General features: G+C 41.0%; 2 protein-coding genes across 4 annotated transcripts in view; one reads left to right on the forward strand and one right to left on the reverse strand.

Moving 5' to 3' along the window:
- Positions 1 to 2,121: 2,121 nt before the first annotated feature.
- On the reverse strand, positions 2,122 to 11,845 carry myb (v-myb avian myeloblastosis viral oncogene homolog). Of its 2 annotated transcripts, XM_060894267.1 has the most exons (16): positions 11,579 to 11,845; positions 9,322 to 9,439; positions 9,079 to 9,150; positions 8,378 to 8,470; positions 7,825 to 8,045; positions 7,415 to 7,637; positions 7,040 to 7,108; positions 6,822 to 6,926; positions 6,335 to 6,562; positions 5,966 to 6,121; positions 5,103 to 5,227; positions 4,771 to 4,882; positions 4,537 to 4,656; positions 4,326 to 4,409; positions 3,812 to 3,916; positions 2,122 to 3,525 (listed from the first exon to the last, which is right to left on the reverse strand). In XM_060894267.1, exons 1-16 carry the CDS (start codon positions 11,599 to 11,601, stop codon positions 3,412 to 3,414), a joined length of 1,968 nt encoding a protein of 655 aa, XP_060750250.1. In that variant the 5' UTR covers positions 11,602 to 11,845; the 3' UTR covers positions 2,122 to 3,411. The 2 variants fall into 2 exon arrangements, with proteins under 2 accessions (XP_060750250.1, XP_060750251.1); XM_060894268.1 differs by lacking the exon at positions 5,966 to 6,121 and having other exon boundaries at positions 11,579 to 11,842.
- A 5,657-nt stretch (positions 11,846 to 17,502) lies between these two features.
- Positions 17,503 to 24,826, forward strand: part of hbs1l (HBS1-like translational GTPase) — a 43,711-nt gene continuing 36,387 nt past the window's right edge. The window contains exons 1-5 of one of the 2 annotated variants that reach the window (XM_060893550.1): positions 17,503 to 17,650; positions 18,253 to 18,318; positions 19,898 to 20,038; positions 20,595 to 20,780; positions 23,151 to 24,826. The exon at positions 23,151 to 24,826 is cut by the window's right edge and continues 282 nt beyond it. In XM_060893550.1, coding sequence (XP_060749533.1) covers positions 17,608 to 17,650; positions 18,253 to 18,318; positions 19,898 to 20,038; positions 20,595 to 20,780; positions 23,151 to 24,364 — 1,650 coding nt within the window. In that variant the 5' untranslated portion in view covers positions 17,503 to 17,607 and the 3' untranslated portion in view covers positions 24,365 to 24,826. The remainder of the gene's footprint in view (positions 17,651 to 18,252; positions 18,319 to 19,897; positions 20,039 to 20,594; positions 20,781 to 23,150) is intronic. The other variant, XM_060893548.1, reaches the window with a different exon arrangement.

Consider the following 24,826-nt stretch of genomic DNA (forward strand, 5'->3'; position numbering starts at 1 on the left):
ACCGCTTATCCGAACTACCTCGGGTCACGGTCGGAGCCTGTGCCTATCTCAAGCGTCATCGGGCATCAAGGCAGGATACACCCCGGACGGAGTGCCAACCCATCGCAGGGCACACACACACACTCATTCACTCACGCAATCACACACTAGGGACAATTTTTCCAGAGATGCCAATCAACCTACCATGCATGTCTTTGGACCGGGGGAGGAAACCGGAGTACCCGGAGGAAACCCCCGAGGCACGGGGAGAACATGCAAACTCCACACACACAAGGTGGAGGCGGGAATCGAACCCCGACCCTGGAGGTGTGAGGCGAACGTGCTAACCACTAAGCCACCGTGCCCCCATGGGAGAATATTAAATAAATAAATTAATTAATTAATTAATTAAAAAATAATACAATAACAGAAGCAAGTGAGATCTGATTGTAGTAGATGCCAAGTCCTCTGAGATGTTTAGATCAAGCAGCACTCCGGTTATTCTCTCCGGGTATTTTTTAATTTTTTTTTATTTTTTTTGAGTCGGTTTTAAACACGACATTCCGACACATGAATATTAATTGCTTGATTGATCGATGGAACGATTGATTGATTTTTCCTTTCTTTTACTGTCCACTGCTTTTTATAGTAATCCATTTTTCACCAATAATATTGATTGTCATTACATTATTCTCAAGGCATCTTCAAACATAAAACCATCCAGGTTTTAATCCCTCGTTGACGAGAGAGGTCAGAGGTGAATAGCTGGTCTGGTTTGGGGTGACAAGAAGGCCGTGGTAACAAAAACAATCACCCTTAACTCTCACAGGGGAACAGAAATGCAATGAGCATCACAATCCTAAAACCAGAAATGCTCAAATCAAACACTGACCCGTGTCTGTAGGATTTAACGCGAAACCATCGGCTTCTTGGATACTCGCATTAGCGATCCGGTGTACAGGCGTTCCTAATAAAGTGCCCGTTGTTTCTACACGGCGTGCAGTATCTTATTCTAAAAAAAAAGTAATCTTTTTCTTTGACAAGTTGACAAGGTGACTGATGACCCTTGTGACTGATGATATTATTACGATTATTCCTGCGCAAATGTTGTCTCAGCAGTTTGAGTCCGGATGCCCCGGCGAGCCGCAGTAGCCCTTGATGAGGGGAAAATACCGCAGAGCCTGAGGCAATACAGTTAAAGGCATTTGCATGTGCAGTAGCCGGAGGAGTTTACGTATTGCAGTAGCGGATTAGATCGTTTATTAATCAGTACGCATGAGCTTTTCCCGTTCACACCCGACTTCTCCTGAACGTGCCATTATCAGCCGCCTCTGATCACTCTATCAGCGTGAACCGCTCTGTTTTATTTGAATACTCCAGACACCTTGCTCTTTCCCCTACTTTACTCATACCTGGCCTACATACAGTGTGAACAGGAACAAGTGGGTTATCTGCATCAAAAGCACTTCTTAACACTTCTCTAGTACAATCTGGCAACTCTGCGTTATAGCTTTACTTTGTTGTTAGTGGCCTTGGAGCATGAGAAAAGGATAAACAGAGATTTTGGTAGACATGCTGAGTCAGGAATAAAGAAAATCTCAATGTATAATTAACAGTAAGTTCAAATTCCTCTTGTATCTAATCTACACACATAAATACATACAGGCGGTCCATTTAAATTTAATTAATAGTGTGATTGTTTTTTTTTTTTTATTAATTGGTGGCCACGTTTATTTCCCCCCAATTTTTTCATTCCTCTAATTAGTGAAAACTTTGAAATAATTGAGCTATTCATTATAAACTGAATCGAAGAGTCCCTTTGGAGAGTTTAAACTAAAAAGAAAAGAGAAATTTAAATCTAAGCGCAATTTTATTGAAGGAAGAAAAAAAAACATCGGCACGAATATGTTTTGAATATTAAATACGTCGACTCGACATTTAAATACGGCGTAAGTTTTAAAAATTCATAAAGAAAAATTTTTTTTTTTAAATTAAAAAATGTTGGAAAATTCAGAAATAAAGAGGCTTCTATAAAAGTACAAGAATATTCATAAAATAACATTGTAATTCACTCAGAAGAGGCGAAGTGGACGCAAAACGTTTTTTTGTCACCTTACAAAATAACACAGAAAACCACAGAAAGTTCCAAAAACACACTTTATTCACATGGCAGTTTTTAAAAAAAAGACACATTAAAAAAAACGTGTAGAAAATGTCTCATGTATATAAAAAAAAAGTGTTTGTACTTTCCGCTAATACAAAAAAAGGCAGCAAATAACAAAAAACGTTACCGCTAAATATTTTTGATTGGCCACAATAGTCTTGGTATAAAAAGCATATAATAGTATCACAAAGAAAAGGCACAGTTATTCAGAAACAAAAATTCAGTGTTCGTAAAATACCGTCAACATGCTGGAGTATTAAAAAAAAACAGTGTTATGAAATATGAAATTAAGTGTAAAGAAATGTCTCATCAAATCAAAAGCTCTTTTTTTTGTCACTGAGGCCTTTGATATGAAAGCACGCTTGGTAAACCTTTTATTTGTGGGGGGGTTTTTTTGTTTGTTTGCTTTTTAGCTTGGTAGAAAATTGTAAAAAAAAAAACAACACTTATTTTGTTCAATTGAAATTTTGCTTTTCTAGCTTTTGTTGATCGAGTTTAAGATAGTGCTAACAGGATGCGAATCGAATCCTGGGCGTTTTTTTACTTGTTTTTTTTTTTTTTTTTGTTTCTTTTCAATTTTGAAATGGTAACACTTTGAAATGACGAGTGCCTCGTTAAAGGACACGCGTTATTTCCGAACTTGGCAATGTGAACTATGAGGCACTATCAGTGCTTTGGGTTACTTAAACATCTTTGCGTGATTTGTGAGGCAGCACTGCTGGGCTACAGGTGTGTAAATCATGGTAATGCTCGAAGGAAACACGCTCCTTACAGTTAAAGCACGGTAGACTAAATAAAATTAGCAGGATGCTCGAATACTGGGATCCAACACTGACAAATGCGCCCGTCATAGTTTTAATTATTCTTAATACAAAATAATAAATTATTACAAATTGTTATTTATATTAAAATCCATACAATTAGAGCCCTCATAGACAGTTCATTTTCCCACGTATAATACAAAATATATAATACAATATTATTCAAATATAAAAGACGACAAACAGAATAGAAAAAGTAGAAAAAACAAACATAAAACAAAACCAGTTTCGTTTTCTTTGGTTGGCTGACATCCAACACGGAAAAGCACAACTTAATTGATGGTTGTGCAGTCAAATGAATGGCTCTACGCCTCTCCCAAATCATGTACCACAATGACTCAACCCCGCCTAAGGAGCGGCCATGGAGTGTTTTTTTCTCTTTCCATTATTGTAGAATGATTGTCTTCGGTCTCTTGACCTCGCGCCTCGACACTCCCCGCGTGTCTCCTACCTGACCAGCGTGCGGGGGCAGAAGTTGTTGAGGTATTTGTGTGGCGTCTCCGAGGGCAGAAGCTGGTCCTCGGTCTTCCCACAAAGCACCTGCTCCCATGTGCCCACGTGCTGAGGTGGAGGAAGCCAGGAAAGAAGCAAAAAAGAACATGATAAGTGTCATCGTTTTATGACGTTTTATGGTGTACAGTAACACAACACCTGGATTCGCAGCTTCAAGTAAACGTTTTTTTTTACCTTTAGATTCCAATAGATCAAAATTTTGTCCAGATCTTTTGAACTTTATTTTAATTTATATATTTTAACACATACACTTTGTTTCTGTTTTGCTTTAATACACAAGCAGTTAAATAGTTAGAAGAACGTATCGTGTACGAGAAAGCGTACGCCGTCTTACCTGCACCGGACTCGCCAGGGTCCTGCGGGGCATCTGGGCGGCTTTATGAGCGTCCTCGCTCTTCTCCGACCCGGGCAGCATCAGCAGTGAGCTCGTCAGCAGGTCCTGCAAAGAGACATTACACAGACCACAACACAGAGGTCAAATATTACCTCATAAATAAACCACAGATGAACAGGCAGAAGTTTGTTTTTGTATTTTATCTAAGTTCAAACAAAGGACAGAGGTGAAACGTAGGACTGGATGTTCGAGCAGTTTTAACGATATCGTCTCGTAACCTCGTCATAACGTCGAGCTTTAACTTGGGGGTCACTTGGAGGCGAAGATTTTTTTTTTTAAATACGTGAATTTAGGTTTTAGTCTTATAGACTTTATTCGAGTGATAACTGAGTCGATGTAATAAAAACGCTACGGCATGCACGTCTTCTCCGAGAAGCGTGTTTGCGAAACTTATTGCGATATCGATACATTTTTACAGCCCACGCTAAGGCGAAAAAAACATAAGGTCGCTCACCGGCATATTGTGTGTGGGGCCACTTGAAGAAAAAAGCTGTGCATGAAGATTCTGTCCTTCCCACTGCAGACAAGTCGGTTCAACCTAAAGCACAATTCACACACACTCACTGTTAACTCTACCTACACTTTGTTCTAGTCTAAATTCACTGCACTTTATATGACATAACGCGTAATAAAAGATATAAAGGTAGATCGAGGTATTGACTCACCTCTTGTTTAATCTTCTTGAGTGGAAGCTGCTCATTATGTGCTCCTCCGACGCTCACTTCACATTCCTGAGGCTCCTGCTTAATTCCGCCGACTACCGCGTCTACAGGAGGGCTGTGAGCCTGAACGCGGCGCACACGTTAATATTAAAACGCTATAACACGTGTGCATAACAAATAGATTTTCAAACACACACACACACACACACACACGCACGCGTCTACACAAAATCTCACCCTTTTCAGCGGCCCGTATTTGGTGTCCTGCAGGGTCAGTGCTGTTTTGAACGGAGTAGGCGTCCGAGGAGAACACTCCATGATGGAGCGCCTTAAATTCGGAGTCCTGAACCTGACAAAAAATAAATAAATAAATAAATAAATAAATAAGTTGCATTGAAATAGTTGCGGTTCCGTGAGTGCGTATCGCTTTATCAGGATTTTGTCGCCGTACAGTATATTACGTAGATATTAAATAAGGTGCGTCTGTTTTCGTTCTACCGATCAGATCGTCTCGGTGTAGAGTGAAAGATAGAGTGAAGTGTGTGTATGCAGTAAAAACAGAAACTTACATATCATTCTCCTTCTGGTGGTGGAGCGAGAGGTCGGGCTGCAGCGGCTTCTGGGAGCACACGGCCGAGGGTGAGACGGGTAGACTCTGACTGTCCGAGTCTGGACTCACAGAAGCGTTTAAGAACTGCAAAAAATAAAGAAAAGAAAAAAAGAAGAAGAAAAAAAAAAAAAAGGTCAAGACTGTCAGACACACTTCATCACACACCTGCTCTCGAGTGTGTAAAGGAACAAACAGCCGCAGAATACACTCCAGAAAATGCAGCTGTGTTTTAGAGAGGTGCATGCAAGTTATGAAAGAAGATGTGAAAAAAAGAAGCTTTGCTAATTTCCCCATCTCATGTAGGAATTCAAAACCCATTATATGATCTGATCTCTGCTCATAATGGTTTGTAGGCTGAATGCGAAAGGACAAGAAAATGTTCTTGAGTTTCGTGTCAATTTTCCAAATAGACGATTCAACAGATCGTACTTATGAAGAAACTAATTATTCAAATGTAAGCATCTGAGCGAGAAACAGACTGCTGGAAGGATACGTTTCTTAACTTTAGCCAGTTTTGCAGTCACGATTTCAAGATTCGTAGATAGTGATACAGTATTTGGGGAATGAAAACCGGTTCAGTCCTGTTGAAAGTGAGAGACGAAAGAGAGACATCTCGAGGCTTTAGAGATAAGCTAATGAAAAAATCATCAAGGTACAAGGATTGATCGATGACGCGTGCAGTCGTCTGAACGGGACTGCTGCTTGATTAGGGTAACAGGAGTCACGTGATCAAAGTGGGATTCACAAGCAGGTGATTTGTTCAAGCGGAGGACTACTAGACTGATTCTAGCACTACCGATGACTCGGGTCTCTCGATGGTACCTGAGAGGGAGAAAAGGGCAGGCTGCTCGTGTCAGAACGCTTAGGCGTGGAGCAAGCGGACGTCAAGAAGCCGACGTCGTCGCCGTTCGAGCTTGCAGCCTTATGCGCTTTAGTCAAACTCCTATTGCGGATCTTGTCCTCCAACGCTGAGACGTTCTGAGAAGATTAGGATTATGAAGAGTGGAATTATTTAGCCCACTGATATTCTACTATTATTTTAGAATGTAATATTTTCCTCAGGACACACCGATAAACTGTTTTATACGCATGCGGACGCATATTGTACTTTTGAACGTGTCTGACTCTAAGCTCGTCCAGGCGGTGAAACACTCGCACATCAGTTAGTCAGAGTTATGTTCGTTTTCTTACAGAGTCGATGGCGTCCATGAACTCTGGTAAGGCTGCCAGGACTCCGCTGTTGCCTGCGCTGCTGCCGCCGTTCGTGCCGCTGCTACTGTGTGGGCTGTTTGTGTTGCCGTGAGCGCTCTCCTCTGGTAGGCAGCCCTGCTCCAAGGGCGGGGCTGGGACGGAGACAGCCACGCCTACAGAGGAGTCGGTCAAAGAGCCGCGACCCCATGTGTAACTGGCCATGGAGATCTGTAAGAGAGCGAAGAGAGTGAAAGAGAGAGTAAATTATGGAGGAAGAGAGGAGAGAGAAAGGGAACTTGGCTTGTTGAATGATGTGCTTGGGAGGGGTGGAGGGGGGGATCTGTGTTGCACAAGGAGCTGAACAGAGTTTGTGGTGTGATAAGGACACGTTGCATCACTTAGCCAAGCAGTTAGAATGTGAAATAGACCCCCAGATGCTTCCTCCAATTATTCACACACACACACACACACACACACACACACTCACGGGTAGTGCTTGCTGTCCTTTCAGCTCATTCTCTGTCGACATCAGAAGCATCTCAATCTCCTTCACTCTCTTCTCTTTCTCTGGATCTTCTTCGTTATAGTGTTTCTGAGGAAACGAGACGAGCCGACTTATCGACACAGGAGACTCGTGTCTTATGGCACTAACATACACTTTTTAAAAGGAAATTGGAATCAGTTTAGAAAAGAGATTTATTTTACCTGTATAGCTGCAGTGCCGTGCTGAGGGATGTTAAAAATGTTCAGCTGCAGAGCCAATGGAAACGGCACCTAAAGACCGATGACGAAACAAGATAACGCGTTCATCATGATGACAGTCTGCTGCGTCACCGAGTCATCGTAACGCTAGACGTGTGTTGCGTTGCGTTGCGTGTATTTTCTGTAATAACGTGTCTGGTGTAGAATTGTTTATTAATCACTATTAGGAACATCTAATTAAGCACTCTATATAACAATGAATTCGTTTTTTACACAGATTTTAAATGTTATTAAATGATAACGCGTAATGTATAGCGATATAATCTCATCAAGTTCGTTATTCTTCGATGAGCGACGAACGGAACGGTTAAAACGTACCCGTTGTGGGTCGGAGATGTAGTACGGGTACTGGTTAGTGATGGGGCTGGCTGGCATGGAGCTGCTGGTTGGAGTGTGGCTGTAGTTGAGCAGGTGGGACGGTTTCGTGTATCCGCTGGTTATTTGTGATGAGCTGACTTTAGATGTGTGCTGCAGATAGCCTTCCTGTTCCACTTTACGGCGCATCGTAGAGTTCCAGTGGTTCTTTATGGCGTTATCAGTTCTGGGGATGGGAGGAGGATTATTAGACGGATGTATAAACAGGCAGAGAGAGTAGAGAATACAAACGGATTTTGTACAGAAGAGTAACAAGGCAGAATTATCACATCGTCCAGCTTTATCGTGAAAGTTCAATTTAATTTACTGATGGTAGTTTTTGTTCCAGATGTGTTGTGTTTGATTCCTCTAACCTGCCCGGCAGCAGTTTGGCGATCTCGGCCCAGCGGTTGCCGAGTTTCTCGTGGGCCTGATAGATGATGCGATCTTCCTCCTCTGTCCAGGATGTCTTCTTTACCTCCGGGTTTAAGTGATTATGCCAGCGTTCACGGCACTGCTTGCCGATACGCCCCTTTAAGTGCTTCGCTATCACTGACCAGCGTTTTGGACCGTACTTCTGCACCAGCTCGATCACCTGAAATGGACAGGAAGAGAGTTGTATTAGTAGAGGAAGGAAAGATGGAGCCAGCAGGGAGGCCAATACAAACACACACACAATCACACAAGGGGAACTTGAATTGCGCAAGTGTTAAGGCTACACACAGATAGTGGTATTTAACTAAATATCTGTAATATCCACCTGCCAATGACTTTCGTCAGGCCATAAAGTTAAACACCTGCTCCGTGCTCCGTACAGTTAATCATTAGTTCCACTCAGCAGCTCTATGGAGCTCTTTCAGGCATGTTCACACCGTGCATATAAGGTGTAAGGTTGTCACGTTCATTGTGTTCAGGCAATGCACATACCCTCTGGTCTTCTTCTTTGGTCCAGGGTCCTTTAATGAGCTCTGGGTTGAGGACTTTCTGCCAGCGGTGCTGACACTGGACATCTGTGCGGTTCTGTAATTAGCAAGAATGGTTTTGAGATTAAGAATGTGTAATCGCACATGCAGTATGGAGTGTAACTAAGTCTGTAAATATCACTGACAGGATGTTGCTGGTGTGAATAAGCAAAGGTCGGTGTAAGATTATGAACACTGCTCTGTTTGTGCTGTGTAATATGCTAAGAGGATGTAAGTTATCATGTGGTTGGTGTTTTGGAGCATGAATTACTGAAGGTGTTAGACTGCTGAGATGGCTTTGTGTGTGGATTCCCCTACAAATGCTTCAGAAATGAAACCACCCCACTTTCTTATTCTCATTTACAGTGATTTATACAATGCAGATCGGTTTCTAAAATAAAACAAGTTGCCACTACGTGTGTTCGTGTGTGTGTGTGTGTGTGTGTGTGTCAGCAGGTGCACATTGGATTCTGAAACAAAGCAATTTCCCCACCCTACTTGGCACTCACCCAAATCTAAAAGGAATACCCAAATATGCAAATTGTGTCATCTATACTACCTGAAGCTTCTAGCCATTCACATGCAAATACTTATATCTAACACACCTCACCTAGCCTGACCCCCCTCTAAGTCCCAAAACACACACACACACACAAACAAACGTACAGGCAAAAAGCTGGCAATGACTTTCCAATCTTCTGAGCCGTGATGTTCCACCAGTCTTTTCAACTTCTCATCCTGTCGAGAACAAGCCAAATATTACTCAGGAGTAGAGAAGGACTGAAAATAATGCAGATCAAGATTTCTCTAGACTGCTCACTATATTTATTTTGCAAATCCTATTATATTTATGTGATTTTTTTAAAAAAAAAAAGCACGGTTTAGCATTTTAAAGGTGCTTCTGTGTACCTCTTCACGTGTCCATCGTGTTTTGCCGAGGTGCCGTTTTCCCGTTTTGGCTAACGGTGCATCATAATCATGATCATAAATCTCCACATCGTCATCGTCTTCATCGCTGCTGTAAACACTGTAGGAAAAGAGAAAGTGGGAGAGAGAGTAAGGAAGAAAGGAGGGAGGGAGGAGAGGGAATGATGAAGAGCAATCAAAGAAGGTAAGTGGTAAAGAAAAAGGAGCGTGAGTGTAAGCGGAGGTCAGGAAAGCAGAAGAAGTGAGGGAAAGGAGGAATACAAGTTTGGATGAGGTAGAAAACAAAAGAAAGAGGTATAATGAGTCAACTATATGACCAAAAAAGAGACTGAGTATGACGTATAGAGAATTACAAACAGCCCCCTAGTCATAATGTCATGAATAATAGAAAAATTGAGCGATAACAGTCAAAACAAAAGTAAAGTGGCTGAACCTGTAGCACCAGCAGACTGAGAGAAACCTGTTCTGATGTTTTTGGTTTCCACAGATACACGCGAACGTGGTGCGGCCCTGTTACCCCACCGCTGCGTGTTCAGACCTGCTCGGGTCCTGTCACAGCCACATGCTCAACTAACTCACCTGGCCGGCTCTCGGCCAATCAGAAGAAAGCATGGCATGCGTGGAAGCCTGTGTTCACCTGGCTTTTGTGTCACACTTTATGCACTATGTAAGCCTCGTGCTTATCATTACGGCTTAGCGATAAAAGACAAAGGAAAGGTCAAGAGTTTTATATCGTGATGAATATTAGCCAAAAAAAGAAAGTAAAAGGGGATCTTGGGGTTGCCTATTCATTTTAGCATATATAACTCCTATATATTGCTGTTTTACCTCATTCTCATCAAGTGAAGATGGGAATGAGTGTAAAACGCATGTGAAACTTGAATCTATGTTGTAATGCTGACTATATGACTTTATATATTACTCAAACTGTGGAAGGATTAAACACCTAATTCTGCACTATATACATACTGTACATACACACGCACATACATGCACACACACACACATACATACACACATATATATACACACACACATACAGTAGCCTACATACACACACACATACATACATATACACACACACATACAGTAGCCTACATACACACACACATACGTATATACATACACATACACATACTGTACATACACACACATACATATTTTATAAATTCTATACTTTTTAAACGCCAATTACTTTGTTTAAAAGCCTGAATTAAATGCACGTTATCTCTCTCTCTCTCTCTCTCTCTCTCTCTCTCTCTCTTTTTGGCCATGCAATCGAGTGGTGAGTTGAAACAAGTGCGCTCGTGCCACACTGACATTGGCGTTTCTCGCGTGACCCCGTATTTCCTCCGCGTGCGCTCGGGTTTTACACGATTGACGCTTTATAAACCCACCGAATCGTGCTCCTTTTTTGTCGCAGAAATGTCTTAGAATTATTCTAAACACTGCATTAAAAGACAGAGAGAGAGAGAGAGAGAGAGAGAGAGAGAGAGAGAGAGAGAGAGAGAGAGAGAGCAATTCAGTGATATATCCAGGAGCTTCCACGTGATGCAAAAAAAAGTCACAAAGTTTCTGCAGCTGAATGTTAACAGGTCTGAATTAAAATTCGGTTAAAATAAAAATCGAGATTAACCGATTTAAACCCACACCTGGGTTCAGTTTAAGGTCAGATTAGATGGAGGCTTAAACGCAGCAGGTATACGTCAAGATATCTCGTTGTACACAAGCAACGTATCTCTTAAAGTAATTTCCCATCTGCATCAACCTCATCCTCAGCCACAACTTAACCCTGACTGACCGACGGACCCGCACGCGCAGCGAATGAATGAACATTTAAATGAGAGCGCGACCACCGGCGCTCGCGCTGGCACTCACTCACACACTCACCTGCCCGCAGAGCCACCTGTTCTTGCGCGAGCCTGTAGTAAATATCCTCACGTAGCGTTTACTCTTCACGTGCAGTTCACGGAGCTTATAGCACACGTGACGTTAAAGCGAAAAAGGGAACGATCTGTCGTTACAACGTATCAAAATCTCTCGCGCAAATAAGCGAAAGAACGCGGCATTTTTACGCGTGCGCTTATTTTGTATATTTATGTATAGATACGTATGTATTATTGTTATATTGTTACACACACATACACACAACAGCAGCAGCAGCAGAATGCGTCCATCCGGCATTATGCGGAAAGTGCAAAAGTGCATTTAAAGCAAAAAAATAGAAATGCATGCCTACCTGTGTCTCGGTCGCCTCGCCATCCCGTGTGATGGAAGGTGCGATGAAAGGAGTTTAATGCGCTCAGTGCGCGCGCGCGCGTGTGTGTGTGTGTGTGTGTGTGTGTGTGTATACGTGTGTATACGCGCTGGCGTGCTCGCTATAAGCTCCTGGTCTCCGCTATGACAAGGAAGTGGACTGACATTAAGCTCACATTAAGGGGGAGTGAGCCAGACTGTAAACACACCATCCATCCATCAGACAAAGCTCTGGCACGGCCTCCCCGTTCCCTCCCGCTAAATTTGGCGCGTTTGTTTTGAGCGCATGCGCAGTGGAGTGAGCCTGGAAGCGCCAATTTGGTCGCCTGGTCGCGCTAAACTCAAGTTACACGTCGGTGTGTGTGTGTGTGTGTGTGTGTGTGTGTGTGTGTGTGTGTGTGTTTTCAAGCTTTATTGCTAGTCATGCTTATCGAGGTAAAGGCGGTAGCTTTAATGAATGGGAGTGTAGAGAAAGTTCAATGTTTTATGCTTCTACAATCATAGAATAAACTGCACACTGTAGCATGTGCATTTATGGCATGAAAAAAAATGCTTTTTAACGTGACATGTGGACATTTTCACATTTATCAAATCTACACTATCACTTTCGTTTTTAAAAAAAACTGAACTGTTACTTAGTTCCTGGTAACTAAAAAGAAATAAAGAGAAAAAAAAAAACACATAACCAGTCTCTCCAGCTCTTTTCAATGGAAGTTTAATACAGATGATGTCACCACACATAAGTTCAACGTTATGGTTTAATAAAATGTTGTTGTTGTTTTTTTTTTCGTCTTTGGTCATGGCACATCAAACGATTTATGTATTTACAGTTATAGATTAGAAGAACTCGTGTTTGTTATTGTAAATATTACTAAAACAAAGAACAACTTTCGCTAAATAGCTATTGGTTACTGGGAAAAATGGTGAGGAGACGGACAGACCGGTCTTCGGTAACAGTTGTGATCACTGAGAACATCATAGCGATCCCTGATTGGTCATTGCAAATTATAGCAGTCAACGAAAAGGTTGTTGGAAACAATAGTGATCATTGATTGGTCACTGGGAAATAATGTGATCATTGTTCCAGGGAACAACAGTGATTGGTGATTAGTCATAACAATGGTGATCATTGATTGGTCATTGGAGAAATTGGGGATTGGTGATTGGTCACTAGGAATAATGCTGATCCAGGATTGGTCATTTGGGAAAACTGGTGATCAGTGATTAATTGTTGGGAATATAGACTTATAAAAGTGCAACTCAGTCGTGCTTTACACTGTCGGTGAGTCAAACAATCTCTCAACTCCTATAACCAGCAGCTCTGATGTGAACTGGAGAGCCATATCGAGTCTAGGGCAGTCGCTCAAGACATGTCTGCTCAAAATATTGCTATATTTGTCTTTAGGCTGTTGGGATTCTGTTCAGAAAGACTAGATATATAACGTCCCACTGCGTCGGTCGTCAATCTCAGGCCCGGGACGAGATGCCACAGGAGACACAGAGACTAGTTATTCTGTTAAAATGTCACCAAGTCCCTAAACTGGCAACAGTAGAGATACCTGGTGTGGCATTATTATATCTAATCGAAATGTTTTTGTGCATTTGTCCTTGAACGATAGTCTGTTATTACATAAACATTAACTGCACTCCTCTTTCTTCAGGTGTGATGTTTCCAAAGCATTATTTAAATGACCGTTGAACTGTCGATATTTCAGAACAAATCTCTTAATATCAATTTAGAGGAACAGTAACGTGTCTTCATCTAAGTTTGTTTCTCTTGTGTTTCCTTCTCCACACTTCTTACTGTCGCTAATTGTCTCGATGCCGCAGTCACGTCCGATCACATCAGTTGGATTGGCCCATTGTCTCTGAACGCTGATGTTCCTGTAGACTAGGTAGTATTGTTGTGGCCCTGCATGGGGTTTAACATGCTCATCCATGCATCTCAACCACAGGAGGAGGATTCATGGGTAACTTCATTACAAAACACTCACAAAACAGGGTTGTACGGATTACAATTACCTGGGAGGAGCCTGCTGTCACAAATTACTCAGAACTCATCACACAGTTCTGGAAGGAAATCAAAGGAATATGCCAAGAGTTAAAGGAAAAACCTGAATGACTTGCATCTTCATCCTTTATAACTTACGACATTTATTTGTTTAATTCAAACAACAAAACAGCTCCTGTCTTACTAATCATAAATATTTTATTATAGACATATAAAGTATGATGTCATGTAATGTAACACCTCCAGTGTATAAATGAATCCATATGGATGCGGATGCATTTTTGATTTTTTTGAATTGTCGCAAGTTGCATATGGGTCTCGCATAAAACTGGAAGAGCAGGAATGCAGCAGTAATCCTCATATTAGGAAACCGTGTGTTGTGTAAGAGTGCAATATTAAAGAACACATATAATTTTGTGTCATAATGAACTACAGGGTGATAAGAAGAAATATCGATATATGTTGATTTTTATAAAGCAGCTAACTGAGTGAGGTGGCGATTTTGATTAGACCGATTAGTGTGAGGTAAAGGATTTCACTACGACACATTTCCATTATAGTAAAATCTGTCATTTTGTGAGGACCGTCCATATCAGGTATTGGTCTCCATGGACACCAATTTGGGCAGAGACACAAATTTCACATTTATTTGCACTTCTAAGAATGGACATTGTCTCAAAGCAGCTTTACTGAACATAAGCAAACACACACAGAGAACCACACACTATGAGGTGTGTGTGTGTGTGTGTGTGTGTGTGTGTGTGTGTGTTATACTTTCACATGTTGGGATGTGGCAGCCTACTGGTTAAGGTGGTTAAAGGTAGGTTAAGGTCATGAGTTTGAATCCCAGGCCCAGCAAGCTGCCCCTGAGCAAGGCCCTTAAGCCTCAATTGCTCAGTTGTATAAAAATGAGATGTACATCACTCTGAATAAGGGGGTCTAAATGCTGTAAATGTAAATGTTCTCCTGTTTTTTTCAACATCCTAATAATGAGGGATGTGGTACGGTGCTGGACTACTGATCGGAAGGTAGTGACTTTGTATCCCAGCTCCACCAAGCTGCCACTGCTGGGCCCCTGAGCAAGTCACTTAACCTTCAACTGTATAAAAATGTAAGTTACTTTGGATAAGGGCATCTGACAAATATACATAATAAAATTAACTCGGTAATACAAATAAAACAAATGACCGCTGAGAAGCACTGATTGTGAAAGTGAGGTTTGCTTAAAATTTTCTCACATTTAAAGCGCTATTATTAATATGTTTGTCTTGTTAGTAGAGTCGTATAATTATGTCAGAATGCGCTTTAACTTCAGTGCTGTAACAATCAATGACTCATTACATTTTTTAATTTAAAAAAAATTTAAATCTTGGATCGCATTTTATCAGCTAAAACCTTCTTTAACAAAAATAATCTTAGGATATATTTAAAGTATTTTGTAGTGTAGTAAGTCATTTTTGACTTGTTAATATCTAACCTTTCTGTTTGTTTATTTATTTATTTATTTATTTATTATTCAGTCAGATTTTATAACAAATTTTGCTCATGCTTTAATAACAACATGCAAAGTCACTTTCTGTTTAGAAATATCTTACCTCATCCTAGTCATATATTCTCTTATTTTCTTCAGCAATACTTTCGTATGTTTTCATTGTCATTTCATTTTTACTTTAAGTCCACAACGAGATGTATTTAGTTTCTCGCTTCTCTCGCCTGCTCTTTTTCTTCCCCATTCGCTCTCTCATGCTATCATTTTGTTCATTGCTCTCTCTCTGTGTATTTAGGTCAGTTTAACAAAGCATCAGGTCTCGAGTGTGTGTACTGCAGGTGTCTGTTTTTGTTCCAAGTTAAATTTAGACCTGCAAGTGTCAAATGTCATACAGATGTGAATGACACCTTTCAGCAAAGACTGCAAACTTCTGGGGAAGATCAATCACGCTCATGTACACACACATACACACACACACACACACATGCATGCAAGCAGGCACACACAACTCTGATTCATCTGGATAGTGTGGTTGCATTACAGGGTCCAGAGCTAATGGAAACTTTGAGTCTTGCTTGTTACAGGGCTTGTACGTATATAATTAAGTGTTATTAACCGTCTTAGTAAGGTATTGGATCAGCAGAAGTGCTTCGATGGACCTCGGTGCCACTGATAGTTCCATAGTTCACTGATTTGGTTAAGAGCCGGTGTGTGTTAAGGCCGAAGCATATAATTCACATCGGTTTAGTGAATGATAATCATGATTAAAGATTTTAAAGAACTTTGCACTGAGTTGCAGTGACACATTGCTCTAAGGAGAAATGTGGACTCAAACCATGATCCTAATATACATCAATAAATGCTTGCCAGCCTTATGTGTCACCTATCACTATATCTGTGTGTGTGTGAGTGTGTGTGTGTGTCTGTGTGTAGGTGGGTGTGTATACGGCATATGGAACCCTGCAGATTATCAGTACTGATAAATGATTTAGTATTGTTAATCTTTTGTTTTAAATGTCTTCCTGGAGAGGAAAGGGGAGAGAGGAAACGGCTTGAGCGTGGTGGAGGAGGTGGTGATGAGGGGGTGGGGGGAATAAGGTGGTTTCCAGGAGTAGGCAAGGAGCGGCAGCTGTAGGACAATCGCTTTACACTGGGAGATAACTCTTACAGAGGGAATTTTCCTCCAGCTTGATATCACTGTCTTGGGGCTACAGATTATAGCTATGCACATGATACACGTGTGTACAGTACAGAATGTAGAAAAGGAAGGTGGTAGGACACATCTGGAGCAGCTGGATGGAAAATGATACACAGCCTAGATTTTTTATTTAAAAATGTCCAAAATTCTGATTCTGGCAAATATCCAAAATTCACTTTAAATCATGGAGAACTGAAGGATAGAAAAGCTTATGGAAGGGAAATCTCACATTTTTTCAGCAATGTTGGTGCTGGGTTTATGAGCTTATGTATGCAACACCCAACATTCAGTCATGGCAGAAATATATACAAGTAAGATTTAATAAAATTATTCTTTTTTCCTCTCCGAACAAAATCAATCGAAATGAAAGATGTTCTTAGTTTTCACTTGAAGTCTGATATGTAAAAATATTTTTGTAAAATGTAAATCAGCCCCAGATCACATGAGCGTTATTATAAATTATAATTTATAATATAATTTAATTTCATATAATTTTATGAAATAATATCTGTCTGTAGAATAAAAGCTATTGGTGTTCCCAAACTAACTATTTATTTATTTGTTTATTTATTTATTTATTCTAAAATTTTAAAACACACACACACACACACACACACACACACACACACACACAGCTCAGGTTACTTCTGTGTAGATTTTTACATGTTTGTTCGTTTGGGGTTCCTTCAGGTTCTTCTGAACAGGAAAAAGCAGTTAATGAAGATAAATGAATAACAGAATGAATGAATGAATGAATGAATGAATGAATGAATGAATGAATGAATGAATTATAAATGTACACCAGAACTTCTACTCAGCTTCTGTGCTCACAAAATGAACTGAATTTAATTAAGCATATATCATTGAGCTTTGTTTTTCTACAAACTTAGTTTTGTATAGCTACAAATGACAGAATTATGTTAAGAAAACAATTTTTTTAATATTTAATGTGTTTATGTGACGAGAGCAGGCTATAGTAAATAACTCTAGTTTTTTTTTTACTTGTAAGATTTTTTTGTAGACAATTAATTACACATCTTTGTTAACGGTGAACGATGCTAACATGAGACACAAAAAGGTTACATCAATTGAGTGCGTTGTGCGCGTTTTCACGTGTTTCGTTGTCACGTGTTTCTGCAAGGCTAACGCGACTTTTCATTTGAAAGCCCCGAGTTGTGTTGCTGTGCGCATGCGCGGTGCTCCGTTCAAACATGGCTGTAATTCAGTGAGGTTCTTACGTCATTATGCCAATGGACTCATATGCTTTAACTTTTTAGCAACAAACAAACAAAAAAACGCTAAAATAACAGCACAATGTCTCGCCACAGGAATGTTCGAGGGTATAATTACGACGAAGGTGATTAATGTCGATCTGTTTGTCTGCCTTGGACGCAAATTTGTTAATTAGCTAGTAGGGAGTAGCTAAGCTAAGCTAAGCTAACTTTGCTAAGCTATGCTAACTTTGCTAAGCTAAGCTAACTTTGCTAAGCTAACTTTGCTAACTTAGCTAAGCAGCAGGTGGCCGGCTTTATTTAGGTGCTGGAGTATCAGGACTCTTTATAATCAGCATAAAAATGACTCAATGTATAAGTTTTTATTGTAGCGAACAAATATCATGGATTTAAATCCTTAAACATGTAGTTAGCTAATCTAGCTAGCTAGTGTAGCTGAGGAGAAATAATACTAAGCAAGCATTTAGCTAAGTAATAGTTATTGCTAGCAGAAAGGCAAAACACACAAATACTGAAACCTTCAATTAAACATTAATGAAGCTTTGCGTCACCTTGAAACTGTCCAGTTATAAATATGAATGCTTTTTTTTATACGTTTGTTTATTTCTTTAAATAATTTGTGTATATCTATATTATTGATTTATATTTCACTAGGACTTTCATAGAAGTTGCTGGATTTTTTTCTCAACTTCACACCTGCTCTATTCTGATTTGTTTTAACTCACAGATTTTGAGGACGATGACATTTATGGACAATCTGTGGACGATGACTTTTGCATCTCACCTGCAACGGGTTGGTGTTGTGACATTGTGTTGTCACATTATGTGAATAGAAAATGCTGCACAAATCCCTCCCTGGTCCAGTTCTCATACAAACCCAGATCATGAAACACACTGTGGTACTGTAGGTGTTACACAAGCTGTGTTTACGTCCACCTTAATAACATGTTAATAATATGATGGAGAGCTCCTTCGACACACACACACACACACACACACACCTCGGTCGGAATAGAGTAAATAGATCTTTCTCAATCCGAGCAACGTTTTGAAAAGCTTGGGTCGTTTATTTAAGAATCTATACAAAGTAGTAATCGACAGGCTCTCAGTATTTGTCCTAGAGATTCGTCCCCCTGTCCTGCACATTTTATAAGTCATAGGAAGTCACAAGTCATCCTAGGTAGCTCGTATTCATGAGATAGGAAGTCCTATTTACGACGTCAGCTGCGTTCAAATCACTTTGATTGCAGTAAGATTTAGGTGAACATTCTCTTAATTAACTACAACAAAATACAGCTAATATTTTTAACCCTGCTTCTAAAAAATGGCGAACAACAAATACACATCAGTTGGGTTTTAGGCGCAAGCTTTAAACCTGGAAGTGGCGTTAATTAACTGATTAGACAGACATGTGGCTCTGAGATGAACGTTTCTGTCTGAATCTGCACATGGCTTGACAAGAACACATTTTAGTTAAACCTTTAATCAGTGCTTATTCCTACACAAATGTCAATGCTGGTATTGCTATAAGATTAGAAATGGCATTGTTCTGATGGAGAACGTAATTTATCGATAGACAGTCTGTTATGTTAGCGCTTCCAAAAACAATCCTTAACTATCTTATCAATCTAATAATGTATGCACTTCATCCTTAGGCAAGTTAAATAAGTTTGAATGGAAGTTACAATTTCCTTTATATTTACGGTGAGGTGTCAGTATTTTCTAGGCTGAGAAAACTGAAAAAATATATATTTTTTTCCCAGCTACAGTGACCTACAACAGGTTTCCCCCAGATTCCCCCTTCTAGTGTACATTAATAAGCTGAATCAATGCATTTTTTTTTAAAATGCACGTAGACTGACATGGCGTGCCATGATGTCACATCGAACCGGTGATATTCCTACAACATATCAACAAAATGCCTGGAAAATTTTAGAAATATGTTAGTTTTAAAGTGCTCGCGCGTAGAAGAAGGAAAAAGTTGAAAGTCGCTCGTTATCCATTCATTGTTAAAGTGCAATTAACCTAATATATATATATATATCGCCATTAAACTAATTAGAACATTATCACACTTTGTCTGGTTTCATCTCATTTCAAAGCGTCAGCAAAAAAACCTATAGATAGTAGTCAGGAAATCGCCTGAATGTTTTCGATGCCTGTGGTTTCTATCTGCTGTTCCAGATGTTTAAACGTAAAAGTGCTTCAGTCATCAGTAAGACCATGATATTTAAGTGACATTCTGCAGCTCATTTAGAGCTGTTTGGGGGTGCCAAAATTTTAGCACACAACTTTAGTTTAGCAAGACAAAAAGAGAAAACTTGGCCTCATGTGTGTGTGTGTGTGTGTGTGTGTGTTCATGGTTTCCTTAGCTGCTCAGTTCATTTACTCGCGTCAGGACTCGCGGCAGACGCGGCAGGTAGAGCCCCTGGAGGAGGAAGAACATGAGGAGGAGGAGGAGGAGATGCCGACCTCACCCTCCGTCACGCAGACGCTGGACCCACTGATTCAAGGTGCAGCATGTAGAAATGTTGTCTAGGATGGCTTTTGACTCCAGATAGACTTTTGTCCCGAACTTTTTATTTTTTTTGTTGTTTCCTGTGGAATCGCAGTCTATAAGTATATAGAGTGTTATTTATGACAATGAAGGAATGTCTGTGGAACCCAAAGTCACTATGTGGTGTGTTGATCAAATGATTTTTTTTACCTTTGAACTGAACGGTGTGTAAAATGACGGTTCTGTTGGAAAAGCTTCACTTCAACAAATTCTCTCTTGTTTCACGGGAAGTCGAATTGCAGCTACAGATGTTGTAAGAGTTTGACACCAGTGCAAGGCTCCCATGAGGGAAATGTTGCAGATGTTCCTGTGGAGTTGATGAAAGCTGTGTGTGTGTGTGTGTGTGTGTGTGTGTGAGATGTGTATTTTATTGTAAAAATGGATATTTGTATTTAAGCCAGGTTATTTCTCTCATGACATGCAGTATGAGAATGTTGTACTCACACAAGATGTCGTATGTTTGTGTGTGTGTGTGTGTGTGTGTGTGTGTGTGTGTGTGTGTGTGTGTGTAGCTCAGCTGTACTCGTGTTTAGATCAGATGAGGACAGTACTGGGAGACTCTGTTCCTGACTCCACACTAAGAGAAGCGGCCCTGAAGTACGACTGCGATCCTCAACGAGCTCTCGACTCCATTCTGTCTGCCGAAAGCAGCAGCAAGCAGACAGCAGCGTCTAAACCCCACCCTCCACCACAGAAAGGTACACACCCCCAGTCAGGGACACGTCTCAGTGCACCAGGTCCGAACTCCAGGGGTTTTCCAAAAGAGGGTCAATTGTTTTTTTTTTTGTTTTTTTTTTTTCCCGCCCTCTTTCTTTTTCCTCTCTATTACTTTTGAACTCTTTTTATTTCTCAGTAGTATAAATGAATTCTGGGATGTTATAAAGCAGTCTGTACTGTACTGGTTTTAAAAACAAAAACTTCTGTCATCTTTTATGCGTCTCTGTCTAGATCTGTAAATACCGTGGGTTATTCAGGGTGTCCGGAAAACAAAACACATAGATGTGCCATTCTGAGACGTTTAAAGACACAACCCGCCCCAACCCCCAACCACACACACAATATAGTTTTCCATGGATTCCATATTAGCGCTGTTAGCCTGCGCTCATGCTAACAAGCCACAAGTCACTCGTGTCTCTTGTAGTTTTTTAATTCCGACAAGAGAGGAAAAAAAAAGTCGGGACAAAAACCAATAGCCTACAGCATGGAATGTATTCTACTAAACACTAAGAATTTTGGAAATCGGTTGTTTTAATATACTTTAATTTGCCAGTCTCTGTATTAGCTTTTAGCAGATTAGAATCAGAATCAGAACTTTATATGCTACAAGGAATTTATTTTAATGCTTCTAGTACACAGAGACCACAAGATGAGAATACAAACAAAATACGCTAATGTAAAAAATAAATAAAATAAAACTTGTATCTACAGAGTAGAATAGAATGAGATGGAGGTGATAAATAAATACCAGATTAATGCACATTGTTATTGTGTAATGGGGAACATTTAACTGTTCATGAGGTAGATCGTCTGGGGGAAGAAGTTGTTCTTGTTCCTGGTTGTGCTGCCATTAGGGGCTCTGTAGCGCCGGCCAGGCGGCAAAAGCTCAAAAAGCGGATGACTTGGACGTGAGTGATCCAGAGTGATTTTCTGAGCCCTTTTCCTCACTCGGGATATATACGGTTTGTGAAGGGCGGGCTGGGGAACACCAATAATCCTCTCAGCACCCGAACCGTTCTCTGTAGTCTCCTGATGTCTGATTTTTGTAGCTGAGCCAAACCAGAGTTACTGATGTGCACAGAACAGACTCCATAACAGCGGAGTAGAAGTGTTTCAGCAGCTCCTGTCTACTGCAGGCTAACCCAGTTAGCTGCATATTATCTCCAGATACAATATTGAGCTCTTCTACTCTCTGCTCTATCTATCTATCTATCTATCTATCTATCTATCTATCTATCTATCTATCTATCTATTTATTTATTTTTAACTTCTTATGCTCTCAATACACATTTAAATGAGGGGTAGTAAAGAAAACACTGGGAGCTGGAAAGGATTTGCCAGACTCTGATGTCACTTTCTGAAGTGTGACGTGAAGTCCGGCTGCCCACATAAAGCATCAACAGGAGCAGGTCTGAGTTCGACTGTAAATACGAATACATTTGGTAAATCTCTAAGCTTGGACTGTACTGAATCGCTAAGCCTGGTTCACTGTTTCGAGATAAATGTGCATCACTACACACTAAAAAGTAAGACAAAGAAAACGTCCGTGTTTATTTCCCCGCTTTGAAGCTCGAAATCATGGAGGGGAAAAAAAAAAAAAAATCCCATAAGGAATCAGGCGGCTCAGTCGTTTGTATCTGTCGCTCGCTGCCTCGTTCCTGTTGCGCATCATGTCAAGCTGTGGCTTCGTCGCTCTCCACTACTGTCTCTGAAACTGGGGCCCATGTCACACTTATCTATTAAACAGTCACCAGTTGCTTTGTCGCTAGCTCGTGTGACGACATGCTGCCATATTTACTGTAACACGGCAGTCTTCAGATCATCAGTCAGTGTGTGATTGATCTTTGACACGTTGCATGTCGTGGTGATGAACAAACTACGGCGCATGCACAACCGACCGATTTGTTTATTCTGGATAAAAATGGTCACATGTACAGATGTAAAGCTCATTTTAGATCATACTGGACACCCTTTATACTCATAAAATCAGCTCAGACAAATAAGCACATGCTACTTCCCTTATTCGTAAATTAAATCCGAGGACATGGTCAAATGGCCTCATCTGCTGCTCAGGTCATTTTTATGTAAACTTAAAAAGCACCTTCTGGGTATTAAACTACTTCGGTATTGGAACTGTATGTGTTCAAAGAGATGGTTTCAAATTAAAAGGAGCAGATTTATTTAAATATTGGTTTTAATCGCCATGTGAGTAACGTATTGCCTTCTTCTCTTTTTGTCTGATCTCAACCATCGTATGGCTGCTTGTGGTGCCTCGCAAAATCTCCTTCCTCCCCTTCCTTGTCCTCGTCACGTTGGTTCTCTCTGCATGCGATTGGCCCTCGTAAGGTAAGGAGCCTTATCCCTTTCCACACCACACAACGCTGATAGGGACACATGTGTAACCTCTAAACGCACACAGCCTCAGCCCGGGTCAGGGCTTTCGTACAGCCTTAGCGACCTTTTAGTCCGGACCGAGTCAAAAGACGCCAAGGGCTGCGATCGTGTTTCTTGTTTTGCGAAAGACAATTTAACTTCAAATTCTTGTGTAGCTGCAGGAGTGAGCTCTCTGGCTCAACTAATGGCTGAGCATAAGCACAAGCCTGCAAGTCCACCTCAGGGTCCAAATATCTCCGTCTGTCTTGGCCTGAGACCTGGTATTTCCCTCTCTAGTGGTCTTGGCGTTCCTCCTGGTCTGACCAGTCTCACCTCTGTAAGCCCCAAGTCCAGTCTCCTGTCTTGCTCTCTGAGTAGTCTGTCTCTACAAGACTCTAAGGTGGCCGGATCATTGCCTGTTCCACTAGGGAGTCTGAGTAACGTCTGGCAGGCTAGTAAGGCAGTGGACGTGGGTGGGGTCAGCAAAAGTCCTGGGGTCGGAGGTCAAGGCGGAAGCCCCTCGTTGGCCGAACTGATTCAGGAGCATAAGAGCAACAGCCCCGATCTTTTCAGTTCACTTCCAGGTCTGCAAAACCTCTCTGCACTTTCGACGAATCCACTGAGTAACACAAACACTACTAAAACTCAGCACAGCAGCACCGGTCTCAACAATCTGCCTCTTCCTCTTCCTCTTCCTCCTGGGTTCTCCGTGACACCGTCTTTGTCAGATCCCATTTCTCAACACCCAGCTCCGACGCCCAAGCTCCAGAAGCTCCACATGCCTACAAGGCCTCTTAAAGAACACAAAGCGGTGCGAGCGAAGCAATCCTCTAAGAACCGTAAACCAGAACCCGTCGATTTAAGCGTTCTCATGACGCAGACTTCGCCCGAGCCTTCTGCTCCTCGTAGCGTCAGCCGCTCTCCCGCTTCACGTTGCTCCAACCGGACGGCAGCAGGGGTTTTCGCCGAGCCGTCCTTATTCGCTCTCACCATGTGCGTGCAGGTGAGGAAGAGGAGAAGCCAGTGCAGCAGGGTCGGGCATCCCGCTTTCCCCTATAACAAACCGATGACGAGAGTGAAAGAAGGAGTGCAGGTTTCACCCCTCCATCACATCACACCGTTCTCTTTCAACACGCCGTCTCCTGACGACATAGTCAAAGCCAACCAGAAGAAGGCGTTTACGAGAGACTAGAGCTTCTGTCTGCGTCTTTTTAATTTCAGCCTGCGACAAGCCGCCATACTAAAGTTTGATCCCCGACAGGGAATTTAAACTTTTTAAATCACACTCTGGACCTGTTTTTTTATCGAGTGAACAACCTCAACAATGAACCACGTTAATTAATTCTCAGAGCAGCTTTTTTTCTTTTTTTTAAATGAGTATTGTTACAGGTTTTTAAACTTGGTTTTGTTTCCAATTTATTTCAGTGTTTTTTTTTATAGATAAAATATTTTTCTAGTGGTCTTTTAAATATCTGTTCATTATCATCACAGAGTCATTTGACAAGTGGAAAAATGAGAAAGGAAAAACAAAAACACACAACCACCAACAAAAACACACACACACTCACACACACACACCAAAAAAACATCTCTTGCACAGCTGCTGTGCTATGTTTTGGAACATTTCAGGTTTACCACAGAGGTAGAAAGAGAG

Source organism: Tachysurus vachellii, chromosome 19 (genome assembly GCF_030014155.1).
Source record: "Tachysurus vachellii isolate PV-2020 chromosome 19, HZAU_Pvac_v1, whole genome shotgun sequence".
Classification (NCBI taxonomy): domain Eukaryota; kingdom Metazoa; phylum Chordata; class Actinopteri; order Siluriformes; family Bagridae; genus Tachysurus; species Tachysurus vachellii.

What these genes read in the sequence shown, in the direction of transcription:
- myb (XM_060894267.1), bottom strand. Translation starts at nt 11,601, where the DNA reads ATGGCGAGGCGACCGAGACACAG. An exon ending in CCAAAGAAGAAGACCAGAGG is followed by an intron (nt 8,046 to 8,377) that starts GTATGTGCATTG and finishes TGTCCATTTCAG; the next exon opens with GTGATCGAGCTGGTGCAGAA. An exon ending in GCCCCACACACAATATGCCG is followed by an intron (nt 3,917 to 4,325) that starts GTGAGCGACCTT and finishes GTCTCTTTGCAG; the next exon opens with GACCTGCTGACGAGCTCACT.